Source organism: Acanthochromis polyacanthus, chromosome 1 (genome assembly GCF_021347895.1).
Source record: "Acanthochromis polyacanthus isolate Apoly-LR-REF ecotype Palm Island chromosome 1, KAUST_Apoly_ChrSc, whole genome shotgun sequence".
In the NCBI taxonomy this organism is placed as follows: domain Eukaryota; kingdom Metazoa; phylum Chordata; class Actinopteri; family Pomacentridae; genus Acanthochromis; species Acanthochromis polyacanthus.
Window position 1 is genome coordinate 4,387,826 of NC_067113.1, and position 24,011 is coordinate 4,411,836.

At 38.5% G+C, this 24,011-nt stretch overlaps 2 protein-coding genes across 2 annotated transcripts in view; both read right to left on the minus strand.

The window, feature by feature from the left end:
• Positions 1–4,863: 4,863 nt before the first annotated feature.
• Positions 4,864–18,195, minus strand: lamtor3 (late endosomal/lysosomal adaptor, MAPK and MTOR activator 3). Its single transcript, XM_022209586.2, has 7 exons — positions 18,068–18,195; positions 17,782–17,824; positions 12,640–12,674; positions 12,475–12,533; positions 11,393–11,526; positions 9,695–9,758; positions 4,864–5,226 (listed from the first exon to the last, which is right to left on the minus strand). The coding sequence occupies exons 2-7, from the start codon at positions 17,788–17,790 to the stop codon at positions 5,153–5,155; spliced, it is 375 nt and encodes a 124-aa protein (XP_022065278.1). The 5' UTR covers positions 17,791–17,824; positions 18,068–18,195; the 3' UTR covers positions 4,864–5,152.
• A 4,595-nt stretch (positions 18,196–22,790) lies between these two features.
• dapp1 (dual adaptor of phosphotyrosine and 3-phosphoinositides) overlaps positions 22,791–24,011 on the minus strand; it is a 31,331-nt gene continuing 30,110 nt past the window's right edge. Inside the window, exon 9 of the mRNA XM_022209590.2 lies at positions 22,791–23,372. Within this exon, the coding sequence (XP_022065282.1) occupies positions 23,349–23,372 (24 nt within the window). The 3' untranslated portion in view covers positions 22,791–23,348. The remainder of the gene's footprint in view (positions 23,373–24,011) is intronic.

Sequence of the window (24,011 nt, forward strand, 5' to 3'; positions counted from 1 at the left end):
ATGGACAAACAAATGAACCTATAAAAACTTTTACCTGGACCTTTACCAGGTTGAACCAGAGTGAAAACATTTCAGGTTTGGGGAAAATCAAATCAGGAACAATAAAACAACACAAAAATAAAATCAAGCCACCAACGATCTGGGAGGGAGAACATACAAACTCCATGCAGAAAGATTCCAGGCCAGGATTTGAACTGGGGATCTTCTTGCTGCAAGGCGAAAGTGCTAACCACTACAGCACTGTGCAGCCCCTTAGGTTGACTTCATTTAATTAATGTATTACATTTTAGGCTTATCTCTTTTTGTTTCTTTTTTCTTTTTTGGCTGCCTGGCATGACAGTCTGACCCACTACCACCACTCTATACCCTGCTGTTTTGGTTCTGTGGGTTTTGTTTTTTTTGTCCTGCTTTGGTTTTCTTTTGTTTTCTGTTTGTTTTGTTTTCGTTTTGCTGTCGGCTCGAAGCAGACTACGTCTTGGTCCAGCATGGCTGAGTAGCACCTGGGCCTGCTCTGCATAGAGGCTGATCCTTAACCTGTACGATGGCCTATGCCTAGTGACGTGGGCCTGAAGTTTAAGGCCTTATGGGTTGTTGAATTTGTTTCTTGACATTGTTATTTAGAAATTATTTAAATTAAATTATTTTTGGTATTTTGGTTTCATTCATTGTATTAGTTGGTTTCGTTATCTTTTTTGCCATTTTATTTAGTTTCATATATTGATTTGATTGGTTGATTGACTGTTGTTCTTTTTTATTTTATTTTCTTATATAGATGTTTAAGGCCACACCAGTTTCGCTTAGTTTCGGCATGTTTTTATTAATCTGTGTTCTATCTTTGTGTCAGGTGCTGTGGCCTGACTGCGGTGGTGGTGGTGAGTTCTTCACGGTAACATTAACCAGTGCTGGGACTAAAGTTGTGAGCAGTATACAAATGCAGAACAATGTAGTAAAATGATGGGTGTAGCAGAAATAGCCTCATACATGGAATCATAATTGTGTAGGAAAAATGTATAAATTGTGTAGCTAAATGTAGTCCCATACGGAACCAGCAAATAACAATAAGATGTGCCGCATGTAAAATGTGTAGCCTCATATGGCCATTCCACATATGTAGAAACTACACTTTGTGATTAAAATTGCATTCGTTAATCAAGGGCACCACTCAGATATTCAATTTAGGTCATCTGCAAGACCTTAATCAAGAATATTTTAGGTTGAATAATCATAAATTTATCAAATCTACTTGGATTGATCAGTCTTACAGTCAAAACTTGAAAACTCTGATTTCACTGGAATTCACTTTCCCAAACAAAGAAATACATGGTAAGACCAACAATAATTATACACAAACATTTATAAACTAAGAATAAACAACAATGACGCAGCAACAACAGGCAGAGAATGAATGATTGAAAAAATGCAGAAAACATACTAATTAACTGTGACTGTCACTGGAAGTAGTTGGTAATGTGGCGATCAATTTAGACCTGACTTTAGAATTGAAGCCAATTGTAGCTAAAATTGCTGAAGAAGTTAATGCTGGTTCTGATAGAAAGGTGTCAGAATAACGCAGTGCATCACAGTTTGTTGCATATGGGGCTGTAGAGCTGCAGATCAGTCAGGATGCCCATGCTGACCCCTGTGCACCACCGAGAGCAGCAACAATGGACACGTGAGCATCAGAACTGGACCGCGGAGCAATGGAAGAAGGTGGCCTGGTCTGATGAATGTTTTCTTTTACATCACATGGATGGCCGGGTGCGTTGCGTCCTTGCAGAATACATGGCACCAGGATGTACTATGGGAAGAAGTGAAGCTGACGAAGGCAGTGTGATGCTTTGGACAGTGTTCTGCTGGGAAACCTTGGATCCTGCCATCCATGTGGATGTTACTTTGACATGTACCACCTACATTAGCATTTCTGCAGACCATGTACACACTTTCAGGGAAACGGTATTCCTTTGGCTGTGGCCTCTTTCAACAGGATAATGCACTGTGGCACAAAGCAAAAATGGTTCAGGAATGGTTTGAGGAGCACAACAATGAGTTTGAGGTGTTGGCCTCCAAATTCCCCAGATCTCAATCCAATCAAGCATCTGTGGGAAGTCCTGGACAAACAAGTCCAATTCATAGAGGCCCCACCTTGCAACTTACAGAACTTAAAAAAAAGCCCAATCAGACATTCACAAAAAGGTATTTAATTAGGACATCTCCAATGTTCATTCCTGGGCAAATGAGATTAAATCCTTTAAACAAATAATCATTTATTTTTTATAATAGGCTACTCTGTGATATCCAGGAGATAAGGAATTATATGTTACTTAGGTTTAGAGAAAATGATCTGTTGATATTTGGTAGAACTACAAACTTACTGTCTTAGACAGAACAGCTACAGTGTGGAACCTTATGTGAAATATATTTTAAGCAAAAGAAAGAGATCCCTGTGTGCACAGTTACGCTCAGGAACATTACCTTTAGCCTCAGAGACCAATGCTACTCCAGAGAAGGACAGACTTTGTTGGCTGTGTATTTAGGTGAAATTAAGAATGAGGTTCACTTTATGTTTGACTGTCCTGTATACGAAGACGTAAGCGAGGTATTTTCAGTCAGATGTCCTCTGTTTATGCTGATTTCTTTTGGTTGGATGACTATGAAAAATTTGAGTTATGTTTTAGAATAGGAACCTTTTTCATGGTTGGATTTCTTTGCCACGCCTGAGACAGAAGGCAGCATATTTTGTTTGAGAACTGAGCCGCAGGATAATGTGTGTTTGGGATATATTGCTGCAATGCTAGTATATTGGTGTCTCGTAAACTCATCAGGCTTGGGCACACTTGTGTGCATGACATGAAAATAATCAATCAACTAAAAATCAAGTTTATCCACATTTGTTCATAATAGAAAAAAAACCTATTCAGCCTCTGCATAAACAAAAGTAATGCCCTCTAGTAAATATGATGACTGTCCATCACATAAGCAATGTATGAAATATGCAACTAAAGATGAACTCTGCTCCAGCTGCTGACTGTAAATCAGCACAAATCCTTAAGAGGAAAAATGGGAAAGTCACGTTTCTATCTAGGTTTCCAAAGTAATCCTACCAGGTTAAAAAAAGAAGGAAGTAGCACTCCCACCCCCACCCCATTCCACAATTTTATATGAAAATGAACCACTAGAGGGCTACAGTAGAATACGAAATCACTGAGTCTGTCAACCCTATATACAGATGTTGTTGTTTGAGAGATCACCTTCATCTCCCAGTGAAACATATCTCTTTCAGGATGACAGTGGGAGCATAAGAGGACACTAAATGGTTTAATGAATATGAAAATGTGAATCATATGCCATGGCCTTCACACTTACCAGATCTCAAACCATCTGAGCGCTGTGGGAGATTTTGGAGTTCGGCTGACATGTTAAACAGCACCCTCTGCTGCCATCACTAAACTGTGGAATATCTTTTGGAAGAACAGGGACATCTGGAAGGTTCCTTTTTTACATTAAGAACTACTTTATTCTTCATGACACAGATTCAGCAAGGTGCTACAAATGAGATTTGTGGAGATTTTGGTCCATATTTGCACAGTACTCTTGTGTAGTTTCTGCAGACTTGTGGGGAGCACCGTCTTGATGTTAATTTCCAATCTACCACAGCCTCAAAGCCGCTTTGTTGCATTGATAACTGACTGTGGAGGCTAGTTGAACAGAGAACAAATTCTCACCCTACCATCTGAATGTTGCACCATAAATGGAGCCTCATCAGCTCTGGCAGTTTCTGAAATAGGGTAATGAAATCTTAAATCATCATATTTTCAGAACAGTTTCTGCTCAACCATCTCTGATTTGCCTGACATTTTCAGAGTATAAAATAATTTTACCGTAATTTCTCATGCCATTGGTTTTCAAATCAGCAATATTGGACAACATATTAAATAGTCTCTGATTATGGGTGAGTCTAATATATATATATATATATATATATATTTTTTTTTTTTTTAAGGCATAATGAATACTCCCATCTGTGAGCGCACACAGAAAAATTGATCATGCAGAAGTTACAATGTGATCTAAGTGATATTTTCTGAACCATGTGTAGTTGCATGACACAATTAGACAAAATAAAACATAAATACTTTCTGACAAGGAATAATTGATCACAAAAATTCCAAAGATTAATAGAATCATTTGAAACTTCATTCTACTTGGATTAGGCTAACTAGCAATATTGTGTTATAACCTGTCTCATTTTCCCAGTCAAATGAGCTCAAATGAAAATAACTTCTTTAAAATTGTGGTGATCACATGTATTGTAATTAAAAGTATTCCATGTTTTGTTATGCATTATTCTGACAGGCAACAACATGTGGTTCACACAGTGTTTCAACACTGTTCTCCAAATTCAGCTATGAAAAAACATGATTTAAAGTTCGATACAACTAAAAAAACACCTGCAATATTATAGTTGTTATATTCTATCATGAATGCATATGGAACCAGCAGTGCCAGATGCCAACAGCCTCCCTCAGCAGGATATTGTTCCCCACCACAACGCAAACGCTGCTGAGGCATGGCTCCAGGGACATACAAAGCATCCAAGACCTCCAAACTCCCCAGATCCCAGTCCAGTCAAGCAATCACTGGATGAACAAGCGTGATCAACAGTTGCCCCAGTCTGCAACCCACCGGACTCTAAGGAGTCACTGTTGAGTATTCTATACTTCCAGAAGTCCTGTGTCCATGGCCCGACATGTCAGAATTGTTTTGGTGGTACGAAGGACAGCTGTACAACATTAAGCAGGTAGTTTAAATCTTGTGGTTGATCAAGGTACAGTTAAATCTTGTCAATAAAAAAAGAAACAAGGCTTTAGATGCTACAAATGAAACTTTTATTCAGACCATAATTCTGCAGAAAATGTCAGAAAATCATTGTCAACAATCAATCAATTAAAATGTGTACAGGAAAGTTCCATTCTCAAAAGAGGTTGAAAGAAGCTAGCATTTTAAGTCATTACTTGAAACTACAAACAACTCTGGACAGATTTTCTCAGGGCACACAAATGCACTACAAAAGACAGAAAGAAGAAGATAGTGAACAGGATGTGATCCAGACAAGTGATTCTGCAGTGAATCAGGGTTCTGTGTCTGGGAGAGATTATGTCACCTCCACCACCTGCCTCAGGTCCTCTATTAGCGTAGCCAATTCCTTCTCCAGACTCATGATGAGACCTGAGGACATACAAGATGTACCGTTAAACAAAACGAGCAGCACATGTGGGAAATATCCAAGCACATTCAGCACCGAACTGTACTGTGTGTGACACCACCAACACAACATGACAGCTCCACACAAAGCATACAACAGACCGAACATCTAACACGGCTTATGTGCAGAAATTTGTGCCACTAGAAACTGAATTTGAAAAATTTTGTAAGTGAATATTAATTCCTGAATAACTGATATAAATTTTTAACTTAAATCTTAGAAGTTTAATTTGTTAGACTGAAACAAAATTGATTGGAAGTTGTATTACAATAAATTTTAAATAGATTTTTATTATCCTTTCATTGAATTCAGTTGCTCTCAAATTGTATTTGATCCTCACTTTAAATTCAGCTACCTACATTCAGTATCCATGACTCAAATTTGATCCTTGAAATTCCAATTTAGATATTGTTAAGCTGACTGTGTCACATAATCTGGGCGCTCACAAAGAGCTATCATGCAGTCCACTGAAGTCATTTTCAGGCAATCAGCACCGTTCATGAGGTTTATTGCAGCATATTAATATGAGGGGCAGGTTTCTTCCTCCTCCTGTACAAATGAAGCTGCTGCTGCTGGTACCACTTTATCAGGGTCCATCCCCAGACTGAAGGATCATTTGTGTATATTTACAGTAAGTTAGGTCTATGTTTTGTAAGATACTCGGTTGTTAGCTAGATAGCCAAGACAACAAGCAAGCAAATGTGAACTATGTGGATAAAAAACAGGAAATCAGTATCTGGCGGCTTTCTTTTTTAATCTATAAAGATAATAAGATAAACATTGTTCTGCTGTGCTTAAACAGGAATTGTAAAGCCAGTACTGCAGTACAGACATTAGATCTGCATCACTGACTGAGCCATCATCGTTCTAATGAGAAACAGTTAAAGGAAGTCATCTGATCTGCCCTGTCAGATTTAACATTACTGTAGTTAGATAACTGGGCCTTACACAGGATTACACAGAAAGAAAAAAAGTGTTGACTTTTAAAGGGCTGAATCACTGAGTATCAGGCAGATAGCAGTATATTCTACCTCTATCCAGATATTTCCAAGCAGTAACACTAAAGTTAAAGTCTGAATCAATCATTGTTTGCTGTGTTAAAAAAAATTAATTAAAACCTGTATGCCAACATTTCTGGTAGAACTCTGATGGAAATTGCTCAGAGGACTCAAAATATTAACATATTTTGCATTAGAATTACCACACTATCAGCTCAGTCAGTTCACCTGTGCAGTGCAGCAATGTGTCAAGTACACATCCTTCACACATGTTCATTACAGTTTTCTTGCCGTTATTACTTCTTTAGTTTTTTCCTAAACTGATGATGCACACCTCAAATGAAACATAAAAACAGCAAAATTCTGCATAAATTCTAAGTGGAACCAAATTATGTTTTAAATGTGCTTTTAATGAATGACTTAAAACCTTTATCCGGTAATTTTCTGTTGAACTTTGTTTGTTTCTTAAATTGTAAATTCCCAAGTTGCAAAGCAATGTAAAGTATGTAAATGAATCGAATTTCACAATATTAAAATTTTGAAGTTATGAATAGCCTGTAAAGGAAAATATTAAGAATGACTATTAATAATGCTGCACTACTTTATGAATTTAAAAGTATTGCATAAATTTCAAGTTTATTGGAATACAACTTCTTTCCAATGAATTAAAATAAAATGTTGAGATTCAAATTCAAACTTCTATTGTAGTTATTTAATTTGAACAATTTCAGAACTGAAGAAATTAAATTCAACTTCTAATGTGTCTAATCTAATTTCTGCCCATAACTAAAATTTGCAGATTCCTTCTCACTTCTTCCAAGGTGAGCCTTTCTGAAGGAGGAACTGCCTCACAGTCCGCCACGTTTAATTCCTTCCGAGAACCACCTCTGCTAACGCTAACATTCCCATTAGCCTTGATCTTACACACGTGGACAAAATTGTTGGTACCCCTCAGTTAAAGAAGGAAAAACCCACAATTCTCACTGAAATCACTTGAAACTCACAAAAGTAACAATAAATAAAAATGTATTGAAAATTGAATAATCAAAAACAGCCATTACTTTTGAATTGTTGATTAACATAATTATTTAAAAAAAACAAACTAATGAAACAGGCCTGGACAAAAATGATGGTACCTCTATAAAAGATTGAAAACTATTTGACCAGAGTGACATGATTAACTCAGGTGTGTCATTTAATTGACATCACAGGTGTTTCCAAACTCATAATCAGTCAGTCTGCCTATTTGAAGGGAGACAAGTAGTCACCCTGCTGTTTGGTGAAAAGGTGTGTACCACACTGAACATGGACAACAGAAAGCGAAGGAGAGAATTGTCCCAGGACATCCGAAAAAAATGATAGACAAACATCTTAAAGGTAAAGGCTATAAGACCATCTCTAAACAGCTTGAAGTTCCTGTGACAACAGTGGCTCATATTATTCAGAAGTTCAAGACCCACGGGACAGTAGCCAACCTCCCTGGACGTGGCCGCAAGAGGAAAATTGATGACAAATTGAAGAGACGGATCGTTGGAATTGTATCCAAAGAGCCCAGAGCAACCTCCAAAGAAATTAAAGGTGAACTCCAAGGCCAAGGTACATCAGTGTCAGATCGCACCATTCGTCGTTGTTTGAGCCAAAGTGGACTTCATGGGAGACGACCAAGGAGGACACCACTGCTGAATAAAACTCATAAAAAAGCCAGACTGGAATTTGCAAAAGTGCATGTTGACAAGCCACAAAGCTTCTGGGAGAATGTCCTTTGGACAGATGAGACCAAACTGGAGCTTTTTGGTAAGGCACATCAACTCTATGTTCATAGACTCAAAAACCAAGCATACGAAGAAAAGAACACTGTCCCTACGGTGAAACATGGAGGAGGCTCAGTAATGTTTTGGGGCTGCTTTGCTGCATCTGCACAGGGTGTCTTGAAAGTGTGCAAGGTACGATGAAATCTGAAGACTATCAAGGCATTCTGGAGAGAAATGTGCTGCCTCGTGTCAGAAAGCTTGGTCTCAGTCGCAGGTCATGGGTCTTCCAACAGGACAACGATCCAAAACACACAGCCAAAAACACCCAAGAATGGCTGAGAGAAAAGCGTTGGACTATTCTAAAGTGGTCTTCTATGAGCCCAGATCTGAATCCCATTGAACATATGTGGAAGGAGCTGAAACATGCCATTTGGAGAAGACACCCATCAAACCTGAGACAACTGGAGCTGTTTGCTCATGAGGAGTGGGCCAAAATACCTGTTGACAGCTGCAGAACGCTCATTGACAAATACAGAAATCGTTTAATTGCAGTGATTGCCTCAAAAGGTTGTGCAACAAAATATTAAGTTATGGGTACCATCATTTTTGTCCAGCCCTATTTCATTAGTTTGTTTTTTAAAATAATTATGTTAATCAACAATTCAAAAGTGATGGCTGATTTTGATTATTTAATTTTCAATAAATTTTTATTTGTTACTTTTGTGAGTTTCAAGTGATTTCAGTGAGAATTGTGGGTTTTTCCTTCTTTAACTGAGGGGTACCAACAATTTTGTCCACGTGTGTATGTCTACAGGTCAGAGCTTGATGAAATCTGTGACGCTGAAGGACAATCAGAGATGGACATTTTAAGGCCTATTTCAAACCAATAAACAAGAAATCATTTATGTCACCTGACATGTGGTCAACTGTGCTACGTGGCTTTGTCAGTCACTGAATAGAGCAGTCAAACTTCACTTCAGGAAAACACAAATAAAGCCAGGGATACAGTCATAGCACTATTAACCAACTTTACATCATTTAGAGTTGAAGATGCTCAGGACATGCAAGACTTTACTCTTTCCTAATAAGGGGCACAAGAGGGGATTATTAGATGAAGGTCATTAGTTGTCCAATGAAGTAAAGAATTTGCAAAAATGGCTGAACGGAGTAAAAAATGAGTGGGTTGCTTCGAACAGGGATGGTTTTTAGAAAGCCAAACCAAGTGATTTTTCGGCCAAAAAGCGAGAAAACTGCAAGTTCAAAAGAAAGTCATAATGTCCAAGGGACCCCTCCAAAATTAAATCCAGAACAGACTTGCTGTGCTCCACACACGGTAATTTCCGAAATAGGAATTTGCAAAGATGTTCACATCTGTACTCAGTACCACAGAATGGATAGATGATAGATGGATAGATATGCAGTTAGTTCAGACTAATCTTAGGATTTTTATTTCTTTTTAAAACCTAACAATGCCAGATGCCTACTTGCGTTTAAAATCTTTAAACTCTGCACAAGCCGTCAGATTGTTACTAAATCTTGCATCGACATCAGAAGTTATAGAGCCGTAACTGTTCACGCCCCTAAGCTAATGAATGTGCTCTCAGAGAAACAGGATCTGAATCCAGACTAAAATCTGCTCATCGGAGACCAGGGACCCTTAAAAACACTGAAGGACATTTTACCTGTGTTGGCATTGCTGCTGGCAATAAAGCTGATGACCAGTGGTAGCCGATTGAACTGCACAATCTGTTAAACACAAAAACGCAACAGACATGTCATGATAAATATGAGTAGACTTGGGCAAGACTCCGTAAATAAGAAGCAAGGCCTCTGAAGCCTAAAACACGTCCTGCCTTAAAAGATGAGTATGTACAATTTAGGGGGCTCATTTAGCAGAATAGGAATATAATATCCATGACGACGTTTTATTGTGTACTGTGAATCCTTAAGTTTCCCTTAACAGGCCTCACAACTGCAACTAAAATTTTCGAGTGTGTATGAGTTGAAATTTCACGTGGTCACATTGTGAGAGTGAATGATGATCATTAGTTGATCTGGTTCTTCCACATGGACTCAGTCTCTCCCTACCTGATGTGTAAAAGTCAGTTACACTGCCACATCGCCACTGACCCAATGATGACACAATCTACAGCCTACTCTAACCCAGTGAGAACAGAGGAGGAGGCCGAGGAGAGGGAGAGGTCTGACACACCTGCTGATAAAAGCATTCAGGTACAGTCAGAGGGATCTCCACTGAGTCCGTTAAGAACAAAGGAAGACTCCACATTCAGTGCTGCTGGCACACATTTTAACAGTGATCACAGTTTTGTCTATATAAACATGATTGGTACTGAGCAAAAACAAACAAAAAAAATCTTATTACTACCTGTGGACACCATGGTCCAATTATCACACTTGAACTTGTTTGACACTTATCCAGGTTGTTTTCTCCTGACCAATCCTTGCTTGTGTTGTATCTACTCTCAGAAGTACGTCACTTTGGATAAAACCATTTGCTAAAGGAAATTGTAGAATTGTACTGACATTTAAAATGTGATCTGCTCCTAGAAAAGTCCGTTCATTTACATCTCTGGTCATAGAGAACAATGAATATCGATAAAAATCACTGTTTCAACTTGGATCATCTTTGTAGGACATTCATCACTGTTTTCTAACAAATTTCTGGTCGCACGCCCGTCAGAGCTGCTATGTTGTAGCAGTCCGGTAGTGTCCACTCTAGCCAGCATGTGAGGTGTTTACGGACCATCAGTAAAATGTAGGATTTACCAATAAGCAAATGTAGAGCTTGTGTCCAGTTTATGACCGATACCAGAAGAGGACGTGACAAAATAAATATATTTTCAGATTAAAACCATTTTTCATCTGAAAAACAAATATTTTATAAATCCAATCTTTTACATACACATTTTTCTGTTACATTTACTGACTTCTTAATAAATACACAGATAACAGAAATCTAGCATGCTTGCAACAACAGGCATTCAGGAAGTTGCAAGAAGCCCTCTGTAACTGGAAATTAATCCTGAACCAACAAACCTAAATACATGCTATTATCCGGAACCATAGGTATTGTGGATTTCACCACTCTTAACAGGCATAGTATTGAGAAAGTCTTTGCTCTAAACATCTTGGTGTCTAGTCAAATCAAAAACGAACATTAAAATTTCACATTGACCGTTATCAGCATGGTACATTTGGACAGAAATTTTTCATTGCTCAGTAGGGAGCAGATAATTGAGATCATTGTCTTATTAGTCTTAGACCTCAATGATCTCTCAGTATTTCAATAAAGGTTGAATTAATTGATTAATACCATACTAATTACATATGGAATGATTAGTGTAAAGCTGGCGTCTGACCTGGTAGGTGTTGTAGTAGCAGATGATGCTTTTGTTTTTGGAGAGGCCCAGCTTGCTGCCCTGATCTGTGGCCAGAGCAAAGGTGGACAGGAAGCCAGGTCTTAGTGCATGGACTGGAGCATTGTCATTGGCAACTGCAGGGATACAAGAAGAATGTTAGGATGTAGCCATACAGCAGCTCACCATAAAATTAGGTTTTAACTAGACAGAAAGATGATGTAGATATCTTGAGCTAGAATTGTGATGAGTACATCTTGAATTAGAGTTCTGACAATGAATGATGTTGCAGATATCTGTAGCTACATCAGAAACTACATGAAGTGGTACACTAAGGCGGTATGCTTTTCAAACATACTATGCCACTGCAACCTTAACCACACATGGCAGCAGTTTAATCATCATATCAGAGTAGCCTGAGGCCTAAGCTCTAGTACATTTTGACCACATATCTCTAGTGAGTGAAGGTCTCAGTCTCCACAGACTCCTTGCTAATGAGCTCCTCCCATTTTCTGGTATTTTCTAGCAATCTTTTTCAGCACAACAGCCACGGTTACTTCTGTTCAAATCCTTCAAGCCTTCAATATGCAATGGAAAGCTTCCCATGAGCAGCATCACACAGCAACTCAGACAAGTCATAACGCTGTTTAAAATATCTGCAGGTATTATTCTGCTCAGTTCAACTTAATGACAGGTACCTCTAACCATGGTTTGACTGGTCAGAACAACATGATGGATATCTTGAATCACAAAATCTGACGAGTCACAGAGTAACTACAACTAGTCAAAATGACCAAGTTAAGGTTGTGCTTAAATTCAGCTAATAAATGTTAAAACGGCTTGTCATATGTCAGTTGTAGATACAGCAGGTATCTGTTTAGCATATTTACATCGTAAGCATGTGCCACATTTACTGTACAGCTCACTCAAGCACTTCAGGTCTTTATCTATGACATTTACTACCAAATTTATAATAATAAATTACCGTATGAGCTCATACAACCACTGAATATCACATGGAAAATGTAATTATCACTGCTCCATATAGAAGATGAAGACTGAGGAGATTAGAAACGGTTTCTTACCCTTTATAACAGGAACGCCATCCCGGTCTGTCACTACGATAGCATGAAGACCTTCAACACTTTAGGAGGACATAGAAGAGAATTTATAAATGAAAGGCATAACAGTTCCACTGACAACAATCAAAGTGAACACGGCTAACATTAGGCTACTTAAATAATACTTACCTTTGCAACTGCTTGTAAAGGTATTTCTTCAAATCCTGGAAAGATATCAGATTAAACAAATATCCAAGTTAGATAGTAACCTTACTGAAGACCATCAATCAACAAACTAATCACAATGTTCCATGAGGGAAAAAGGCCCTTCAATGCTAATTGTAAATAATAAATCACATAATTGTCACACTTTGTCTGTAAAATATGTAGGACTCATTCTTTTTAGACTAAGAAGACTGTGAAGGAAATATATTTACATTAAGAAAGTGTACTTTAGGTTGTCTAGGTAAGATACGTTAGGGCTGGTTCAAAACATCCTTATTATACATCAATCAACCACAACTTTATGACCACTGATAGGTGAAGAGAATAACATCGATCATCTTATTACAGTTTACTGATTTGACCATCTTACACAGACGACTGCTAACTTGTAAAGCTACAAAGTATTGTCCTGCATACACCAAAAGCAGACTCGAACTCACTAAATAGTTACGCAGCACTGCCTTTCACTCACATCTTATTCAGTGGAGAGAGTGGGCCGGTGTTCCAATTTAACTGGTGATTATGTTTTCTGGTTAAGATTGCTTATTATTCAGCCCCATGCAGTTAAATTCAGATGTTTATACTCTTATATGTGTCATATCCATGAAAGCCTGGGCAGCCAAAATGGGCAGTAAAAGCACTAGAACACTAAAAATACACAAGTTTAGTTCTCATGTAATTTCAGACAACGTACTGTTAGCAACATTTTTTCCAAGTAAATAGTTTTGTCATTATAGTGTATGTAGCAAGAATATATCAGTTTGTTTCATTTTCACTTGTATAGTACTGCCAGGTCTCCATCCCGTTTCTGTTTTCAACTGTCCTCAAGCTGACTCCATTACCATCACAGCCTCTCTGGCAATACGTCTTTAAATGTATCCTCTGGATTTCTAAATCAGCTGTGGTGTCTGTGAAGACACAATCATTCCATTATTGGAATTATTATTATTATTATTATTATGTTTGATTTGATAAATTTCAGTTTGGCAATTCAGTTTTGAGTAAGTTATTAGAAGTTTTAGAACAGCACGTTTTACAGAGTTTTGAAGCTAGTGCAGGAGGTGGAGTATTTTGTTTCGATGCATTTTAGCAAATCAAACTAATGTTATGCTGCGTGTTCTGACGGTGGGAGGCTGCTGTGGGTCTGAGTATGCTTCGGCGAACAAACCCAAGCTTGAAGTTCTGCTCTGGATCTGTTACACTGAATGAAACACAACACAACAGAGGACGGGCCTCCATGTTGTGGGTTTTGCTTGATGAAACAACAATTAGTTTTCTGGCTCGTTATTAAACAGTTAGCCTGTGTAAAGTTGTGGCTATCATCAGGTGACATGGATGTGTTTCCTGAATAATTATAATAATCAGCTGACAGAATAAAAAAGACCTACACGGATGTAGTAAGATGTTTGTCGAGTCAATTGGTGGCACAATGAGTAAAACGTTGGTTTCATATTTATATCAGTGGATTAAATTGTTTTGAATCCCCTCAACTTACTTGAAAAATAAGTGTGTTTTACTTTGGCCAGCACGTTTCGTTTTACTGTCTGTAGATGATATTGACATGGATATAGACTTCAGTAACTAGTGATGTTGGCGGTTTTCGGCGAGGTCTTCTTTATATAGTATCTTTATCTTCACACACACAGACAGGTCTGGCTGTGACGAATCTGCGAACGGAACATCTGGAGCATAAATAGAGCAAAATGTAACCAAACCTGGCCAGTTTAACAGGAACCGGTGTTCAAGATTAACTGGTGATCCAATCAACTGGTGATTTTCAGTTAGCCAGACAGATGTTTCACCAGCAATACACAGAATGATGTCTCTCTGTAAAACTTTGCGTGGAATGATTATTTTTTTTGGAATGCATACATCCATTTAGCTACATGTTTGCAGTTGGCTTGAATGTTTAAGGAAAAGATCATTTTTAAGCTTCGATTTCTATTTTCTTCACCTATGGGTGACTATGTTGATGCCTGTTCAAAACACACAGATGTCAATAAACTGTTCCGAAATGCTCTTGTTGTCGGCTTTAACATTGGCTCCAAAAATCGTTCTTTTCTGACTCACGGCTGTTCAGTCTACCAATAAATACGTGGTTTTATGAGGACTTCCACCTACGGAGTGGAAATATCACTTCGCGGCGGCAGAGTGTGACGATCTACACCAGATTAACTGGTGACAGTCTGAGGCTTCAGTCCGACAGTCAGGCAGAAACAACACGAGAAATACTGTTACTGTTTTCAAAGATTACTGCAATTAAGCTGGTGGATCTGCGTTGTTTTACTTTTATACACCTTTTAAGTAAAACAACGAAATTATATAAACCACCTGACCCACATTTTAACCAACGATTTCTCATTCCTGCCTTCAGAAGCTGCTGTTTCAAACAAGCAACACTATCTCGCAATTCAAGACATGCAAACAATAAAATGAGAAATAATAAAAACAGACCAAATAAGATTATCTCACTGCATTGTTTGACAGTAAGTTTCAACTGCAGAATCTCTCCCAATCCTAAAAAAAGACTAAAAACCACTTCTTCACCGAATACCTTTGTACTTCACTTGCTGAAAAAAAAGAAGTAACAATCCTATTACCTTCTGCAGACACCAAGGTCCTATTTAAACATTTTAACTTTTTTAATGGCATTTATCCAGGCTGTTTTCTCCTGACTAGATCCTTGCTTGTGTTGTATATATTCTCAGATGTCACTTTGGATAAAAGCATCTGCTAAATGAAACTGTACAACTGTAGAAATATACAAAGCAGAAGTCCAGACATTAAAAAATACAAACAAAATTAACAATTGTATCCCACATAAAAGCAAAACGTATCTCTCACAGGTACATATTCTTATGTAGCTACATGTATGGAACCCTACAGAGGTAAATACTTATCACAACAAAATTTGACACAATCAAAAAAATTCAAATGATTTAATTAGACAGGTGCTCAAGTAGCACTTGCACACAGTTAACCAATTTGCTCAAACTGGGCACACAGGTGGGCACAGGCACACCTGTGTGGCCAAATTTGGCTACACAGGTGGGCACGCAGGTGGAGAGATTTGGGGAGTACATCTCTCTCTCTGTATAAGGTTGGTTAACCCATTACAACCTTGTGGGTTTAGTGAGGAGAAAGTTTAGACAAGGCAGGAATTTCATCAAGCGAGTTATAGTAGTTGTAGAGTGGCTGATAGTGTGATTGCAGTTTGATTGTGACAGAGTGAGTGGCTGTTTGAAAGTGAGAGTGTCTGAGGTAAGGTGTGTTGAGTCTGGTGTTATTGTCTTTTTGTGATTGTAACTGTTTTGTATGTCTGTTCTGTAATTTGTCTGTCTGTGTATCTGTTAAGCGTTTGTGGCATCTATAGGTAAGTGTGAAGGTAGTTTTATAGTTAAGTCTGAAGGTAGATAAGTTAGTAGATAGGTAAGCGTAGGATTTAGGTTAGTTTACGTTAGTTAGGTGTTAGTGTAGCCAGTGGTAAGAAAGGGCAACACAGGAAAATCTCTCTTAAAAAATGGACCCCAAAATGGCACAAGAGGTCCTTGACCTGAAAATTAACAACCGTTACCCTGAATTCATCACTGCAAAACAAATATGTGATCAGAAGAAGAGCTGAAACCTTCACGGTAAAGGGTAAGGTGTATAATAGGGATTTGTAGTTTGTCAACACACTTTCTAAACTATGTAATTTCATGTTAAATGTGCTTCACATTCACACACTAGATGGTGAACTGTACTACATACGTAGGCGGAAAAAAACTCAGCCTGATCACCTGGCAAAAGTTGTTTGCTCTGCCAAAGAGGTAGATGACATCGTTTATGAATTTCATGAAAGCCATTTTGGGGGTCACTGTGGCTGGGAGAAAGCACACAGCGCTATAATCAGCCGCTGTTACTGGCCTGGCATGGAGAGTGACATTAAGAAGTGGGTACGTTGATATCTTCATAATGACTTTTAAAATGCACATGTAAGTTCATTGTTAGTGTATATTTGTATCTAGATAGAATGCCAGTCTAAGGTTTAAATACTAACTAATGCTCTGCAGGTGTAAGCACTTATTTTACTTCTCTGTCTTGGTGATTCTCAAAATTGTACTTTTAATTTTCAACATTTCTCATAATTTTGTGCTCTTTGAGTGACATTTTGGTCGTTATACATCATTTGTGTAATACTTTGGCCATTTTATGTCTTTATGAGTTAATTTTTTTTATCTTATTTTGCTTATTTTATGTCCTTTAGTGGTAGTTTAGCGTCTCATTTTGGCATTTTGGTTAAACTACCACTAAAGAATATAAAACAACCAGAATGAGACACTAAACTACCACTAAAGGATATAAAACAGCCAACATCTGATGCTGAACTACCACTAAAGGATATTTTACCACACGGTTTGAACTTATTAAAAGACGTGCGCACCGCGTCCTGGTCTCCTGTCTGCTGCTTTAACGGGTTTTGACAGTAAACAGTGATCACAGCTGCACTAGTTCCAACCGCGGTTACGTAGTTTTCTTTCTTGTTGCCTGACAGCGCATGACTCTTACGATGAGAACGCGGCTTATTTTCAGATATTTTGTCAGGACCAAAATGAATAAAACAGCAGAAATCTCATTTTTAGAAGCGAAGTTGTTCCATTGTTTATTTCCTGGTTAGTCGGTAAGGGGTCCTGAAAAGCCACGCCTACGAAACATCTGTCTCAGAAACGCTAGAATCACCAGTTAATCTTGAACACCGGCGCTACTTTTGTGAACTGTAATACATGCAGCATCTAGTTGCCGTCCCAGCACATATGTGCAAAGAGCTTGAATAAGACTCCCGTCTTGTATTCATATTACCTGAACCATGTCATGAGACTTGCTAACGTGGATATCAATGTTTACGTTTCACGTCGAGGTCTTCATTATCTAGTCATTTTTTACATTTACATAGCTAGGCCCGACCGTGATGATTCTGCGAACGAAATAAATGTAGCAGAGGGAGAGCAATGTGTAAGCAAACATCACTAGTTAACGTGGTCACCGGTTAAAGTGGAACATGGGCAACTAGAGAAAGATAGGAAGTGTCAAAACAGTAAACTAGAAGGACAGTCCAGCTTTACTCACATCAGCCATGGTGGCAAAGGGTTTAGCGTAGGATCCAGAACGACTATGGGATTTAAAAAAGAAAATAGAGGCTGTTAGTTCAACGTTGCTATGAAGCAAAAGTGTTTCAATCAAATAAACCTGCTAACACATTAGCTAGTTTGCAAGAGGCTGTAGAGATACGTTGCTAGTAAAATTTAGCTATCAAATGCTGGGGTTGTCATCTGCCTGCTGAATTACAAACTAGAAGGTACATCAACCAAATAAAACAAAAATACACAACTAAACCATATGTGGTTTCACATACCGTATTTAAATGACTTCCAAGCTAGTTACATAGTGCACAAGAGACACCAATCACATGACGGGCTTCGTTTATTTCCGGCTCTTGAAAAAGTGCTGAGGAAAGTCAACACTGCGCAACACTGGTCAGCGCATGTGCAGACACAGTCTACGCAGACTGTTCATGCTGCAGCACTAGCCGGATGACAACAAAGTTGTCTGTCGTTTCCTTCAGCTGCGAAACATCCATTATCTGCACACCGCTTTATCCTCATTAGGTCGCGGGTGGGGGCTGGTGCCTATCCCAGCTGACTTAGGGGTGAAGGCAGTGGGCTAGCGATGGTGAAATCGAAGCTTCCTAAAGCAGTGAACCGCTTTAACACAACTGCTTCAAGAATGGCCACTCTATTTAAAGCATGTGAAGAGTGACATCTGCTGGCTCTGTCAGAACTGCGGCTAAGTAGAAAAAACTGAAAAAGGCCTCATATTTGTTGTTTGCAGATGTGATTACTTAATATGTTCAGGAGTAGCTTACATTTATACAGTTTTACAATTACAACTGGCCCTTTGAGGGCAACCATGTGGCCAGAGAAGAAAATGAGTTGTTTGGAGTAATCAAAGCAGACTATAATCAGGTAAGCATGTGTTGAGCCTGAGACCAAATGCCAAGCATCAAACAAATCGGAGAACAAGGAAGGAAAGCGTATAAATGCTCATATTTATTGTCCACAGTGCATATCATAAAATCACAATCCTTTTCATCTGAATGGGGTCTAATCATATGAGCCTAATGACCCAAGGGTGAAAATCCCTGCACTTTAAAAACACCACTGCCTATGAAATAGCACTGCAATCAATTCACTCATGCCTACAACCATCACATGTAAGTTGGGTCTCAGTGCTACCGGGAAATTAGGCTAATAATTACTAAGCACAGATCACAACAGGGAAGTGAGTAAAACAAACAAAAGAAATAACAAAAATAGGAAAAATTAGTCTGCTCTCACACAACGCACTCCCAGGTTTTTTCATCTATGGGCCCTGCAAGGCTGAGCAGACTAACTAAAGCAATCAAATCCAACAAACAAAAACCAAAAAGGACAACAGGAGACAGTGCAAACACGCTGAGCAGTCACTGTAAAGCACAAACAATAAAAACACAATTTATTGATACCCTATGTGGAATAATAAAACACATTTTTATTAAATATCCTTTAAAACCACATACCTGCTACACCAACACGCAGCAGGAAATCCCTCATGCTACAACATATTTCATCTTTACCAAGTGGTCTTACCTGTTTTTTTTTCAGTGTTCCAAGTGGCTGACATTTATGTAGATTATTTTGTTAATACACATGGGAAAAGAGTGAAGAAAAAAGATCTGTGTCTGTGGGAAGATGTGGCCCACTGATATGGACTGGAAACTTGTATGAAATTTGTAGCCCCAGTTTAGGACTCGAAACTGCAAAAATTTAGATAGATTGTTACAATTATTATCATTTTTAAAACATAAAACCTTAGATAAACCATCATGCCACTTTAGAAGGAAAAACAGTGCAAAAAAATGCAAGATTTATCTTTATTGTCATTGCACATACAAAATGGCTTGCCTTTGTCTTGCATACACACGTGGACAAAATTGTTGGTACCCCTCAGTTAAAGAAGGAAAAACCCACAATTCTCACTGAAATCACTTGAAACTCACAAAAGTAACAATAAATAAAAATTTATTGAAAATTAAATAATCAAAATCAGCCATCACTTTTGAATTGTTGATTAACATAATTATTTAAACAAACAAACTAATGAAATAGGGCTGGACAAAAATGATGGTACCCATAACTTAATATTTTGTTGCACAACCTTTTGAGGCAATCACTGCAATTAAACGATTTCTGTATTTGTCAATGAGCGTTCTGCAGCTGTCAACAGGTATTTTGGCCCACTCCTCATGAGCAAACAGCTCCAGTTGTCTCAGGTTTGATGGGTGTCTTCTCCAAATGGCATGTTTCAGCTCCTTCCACATATGTTCAATGGGATTCAGATCTGGGCTCATAGAAGGCCACTTTAGAATAGTCCAACGCTTTTCTCTCAGCCATTCTTGGGTGTTTTTGGCTGTGTGTTTTGGATCGTTGTCCTGTTGGAAGACCCATGACCTGCGACTGAGACCAAGCTTTCTGACACTAGGCAGCACATTTCTCTCCAGAATGCCTTGATAGTCTTCAGATTTCATCGTACCTTGCACACTTTCAAGACACCCTGTGCCAGATGCAGCAAAGCAGCCCCAAAACATTACTGAGCCTCCTCCATGTTTCACCGTAGGGACAGTGTTCTTTTCTTCGTATGCTTGGTTTTTGAGTCTATGAACATAGAGTTGATGTGCCTTACCAAAAAGCTCCAGTTTGGTCTCATCTGTCCAAAGGACATTCTCCCAGAAGCTTTGTGGCTTGTCAACATGCATTTTTTGCAAGTTCCAGTCTGGCTTTTTTATGAGTTTTTTTCAGCAGTGGTGTCCTCCTTGGTCGTCTCCCATGAAGTCCACTTTGGCTCAAACAACGACGAATGGTGCGATCTGACACTGATGTACCTTGGCCTTGGAGTTCACCTTTAATTTCTTTGGAGGTTGCTCTGGGCTCTTTGGATACAATTCCAACGATCCGTCTCTTCAATTTGTCATCAATTTTCCTCTTGCGGCCACGTCCAGGGAGGTTGGCTACTGTCCCGTGGGTCTTGAACTTCTGAATAATATGAGCCGCTGTTGTCACATGAACTTCAAGCTGTTTAGAGATGGTCTTATAGCCTTTACCTTTAAGATGTTTGTCTATAATTTTTTTTCGGATGTCCTGGGACAATTCTCTCCTTCGCTTTCTGTTGTCCATGTTCAGTGTGGTACACACCTTTTCACCAAACAGCAGGGTGACTACTTGTCTCCCTTTAAATAGGCAGACTGACTGATTATGAGTTTGGAAACACCTGTGATGTCAATTAAATGACACACCTGAGTTAATCATGTCACTCTGGTCAAATAGTTTTCAATCTTTTATAGAGGTACCATCATTTTTGTCCAGGCCTGTTTCATTAGTTTGTTTTTTTAAATAATTATGTTAATCAACAATTCAATAGTAATGGCTGTTTTTGATTATTTAATTTTCAATAAATTTTTATTTATTGTTACTTTTGTGAGTTTCAAGTGATTTCAGTGAGAATTGTGGGTTTTTCCTTCTGTAACTGAGGGGTACCAACAATTTTGTCCACGTGTGTATCTGGCCTTGTTAGAAAGCTGGGGTCGGAGCGCAGCCACACTCCAGCCCCCCTTGAGCAGACAGGGTTACTGCCCCTGCTCAAGGGCAAATTTACGAGTTGTACTTTTAAGTGTGAAGTTGTGCACTCAGTTGTACAAAAGTTAATTTAGTTTATTTACAAATATTCAATACGAGAATTTTAATCCACTGCACAAACCTTATTTATATTTGTAAATCTTCCAAGACGTGTAAACATAGCATCACAAAAAGAAAGCTCTACATTGGATATTTCCGTTCAATCTATTTACATTTTGCTCTTCATTGCTAAACTTTTCCTTCCTTCCATCCATCCATCCATTCTCTATACACCGCTTTATCCTCACTAGGGTTGCGGGGGGTGCTGGAGCCCGTCCCAGCTGACTTGGGCGAAGGCAGGGGACACCCTGGACAGGTCACCACAGAAAGACAAACAAGCACACTCACTCATACCTATGGACAACTTAGAATTATCAGTTAATGTCAGCATGTTTTTGGACTGTGGGAGGAAGCTGGAGTACCCAGAGAAAACCCACGCATGAACAGGGAGAACATGCAAACTCCATGTAGGCCCAGGCTGGGACATGAACTGGAGATCTTCGAGCTGTGAGGTGACAGTGACAACCACCGAGGCATTGTAGAACTTATACTGAAATCAGACAAAGTTATAAACATGAAGTCGAGTGGTCAACTATAGTCAACCCCTGCTGGACCTTGGTGCTGTTACAGGTGTCACCACTAAGAGTCATATATGGGTTTTGATGCTGGATGTGTTGCATATTTTCTACATGTACCAACATTAATCATCCATGTGTACGCATCAGTGGCACAACACAAGTCTGGTGTACTCAGTCTGTTATCAGTGCACCATTCTCCATTCATCCATTCTCTACACCGCCTTATCCTCACTAGGGTTGCGGGGGGTGCTGGAGCCTATCCCAGCTGACTCGGGCGAAGGCAGGGGACACCCTGGACAGGTTGCCAGTCTGTCGCAGGGCTACTTATACAGACAAACAATCACACTCACATTCACACCTACGGACAATTTAGAGTTGTCAATTAACCTCAGCATATTTTTGGACTGTGGGAGGAAGCCGGAGGGCCTGGAGAAAACCCACGTATGCACAGGGAGAACATGCAAACTCCATGCAGAAAGATCCCAGGCCCAGACCGGGATTTGAACCAGGGATCTTCTTGCTGCAAGGCCAAAGTGCTAACCACTGTACCACTGTGCAGCCCTGCACCATTCTGATAAAGCTATTTTGTAATTACTAATTACCTACTTTACTTTAATCTAAAGTCAATTCTGTGACTTTCTGAACAAATTAGCAGTCAATTCAATATCATAATTAAAACAATGAACTGACGCTACTGAAAGGTATTTTAATATACGAGTAATTGAAAAACAATCTTCTAGCGTCCTTCGTGTCATTAAGTCCAATTCCCCAAAAAATACAAAAAATCACGTCAGTGAGCTGCAACATGTTACTCTTGTAGTGGGTGACACACACATTGCAGTTTATTTTGACTCAGTTTAACAAACGTCTTTCTTCTTCAAGGAAATACAAGAGCACAAACTCTAGATTTGCCACAGAAAAAAGTTCTCATCTGATGCATTATTTTCTCGAGTCAGTAATTCTTACTAAATCTACAGTTGGGTATAATGAAAATAATATAGCTCTTTTAAACAATTATACTACATCTCTTAGTTTAAAAAAATCCACTTTAGCAGAAACCAGTGAGCTTGGAGAAGCTTCAGAGAAGTCTGAAGGTATTGAGAGACAGATTGACTCATTGTTGGTTTTGATCTTAATAATAAAGCAATGCAAGCATGACTTAATAATAAACATTACATTGATACATTTACATTCTGAATGGATATGTCATATGCTCCAGTGCTATTCAAGCTAACACTTTAATATCCTCTTCTGTTGTAAACAGTGCTGTTCATGATGGGTCTTCCAGTATCACGACATCTTCAGTGAAGATAGGGCTTCTTAACGTCTCCTGTGTCTCCAGTGATCGTCATCGACCTTTTCTTATCTGTGACTGTAAACAAGAAAAAAAGTCTCACTGCTGACTGATAAAGCTCAGAATACAACTTAGTTAAATCAGTTGATCCTTAAAATACTATGAATTTGTTAGTTTTAACCCAAGTTAATCCAAAATTGATGTTCTACTCTGCAGAACATCTGAGTTCAAATTTTCATCTTAACTGACTTGAGCTGAATACATTTTTGAAAAACCACAACAATCATATATATATATATATATATATATATATATATAATTATTTTTTTAAAGTATGCACATGGGAAAAAACTTCTGAAAAATCCATTCTTCCGACCTAATGTTACAGCATGAACTGACATCTACTTTTGAATGTACATACCAAGTATGGATCTGTAACTATATGGAACTTTTTTTTTTCAGTTTTTTGGATATTGGGCATTTTTTTTTTTACCTTTTTGGTACAAGACAGCAGACTACATTCTTTTGTAAATAGCATATAACAGCATTTGTAATATATAAGGAGTGGTACTGTCATGTCACCGCAACAACTTTTTGACGTTTGAATCTTCTAGGTGGAGTGCCTTGCTGGGACAAGCTCCAATCATGTATTGTGTCATGAAAGTAAATGAAATGGTGAAGGTGATCAATAATAACATTAATACAAATGTATTGAGT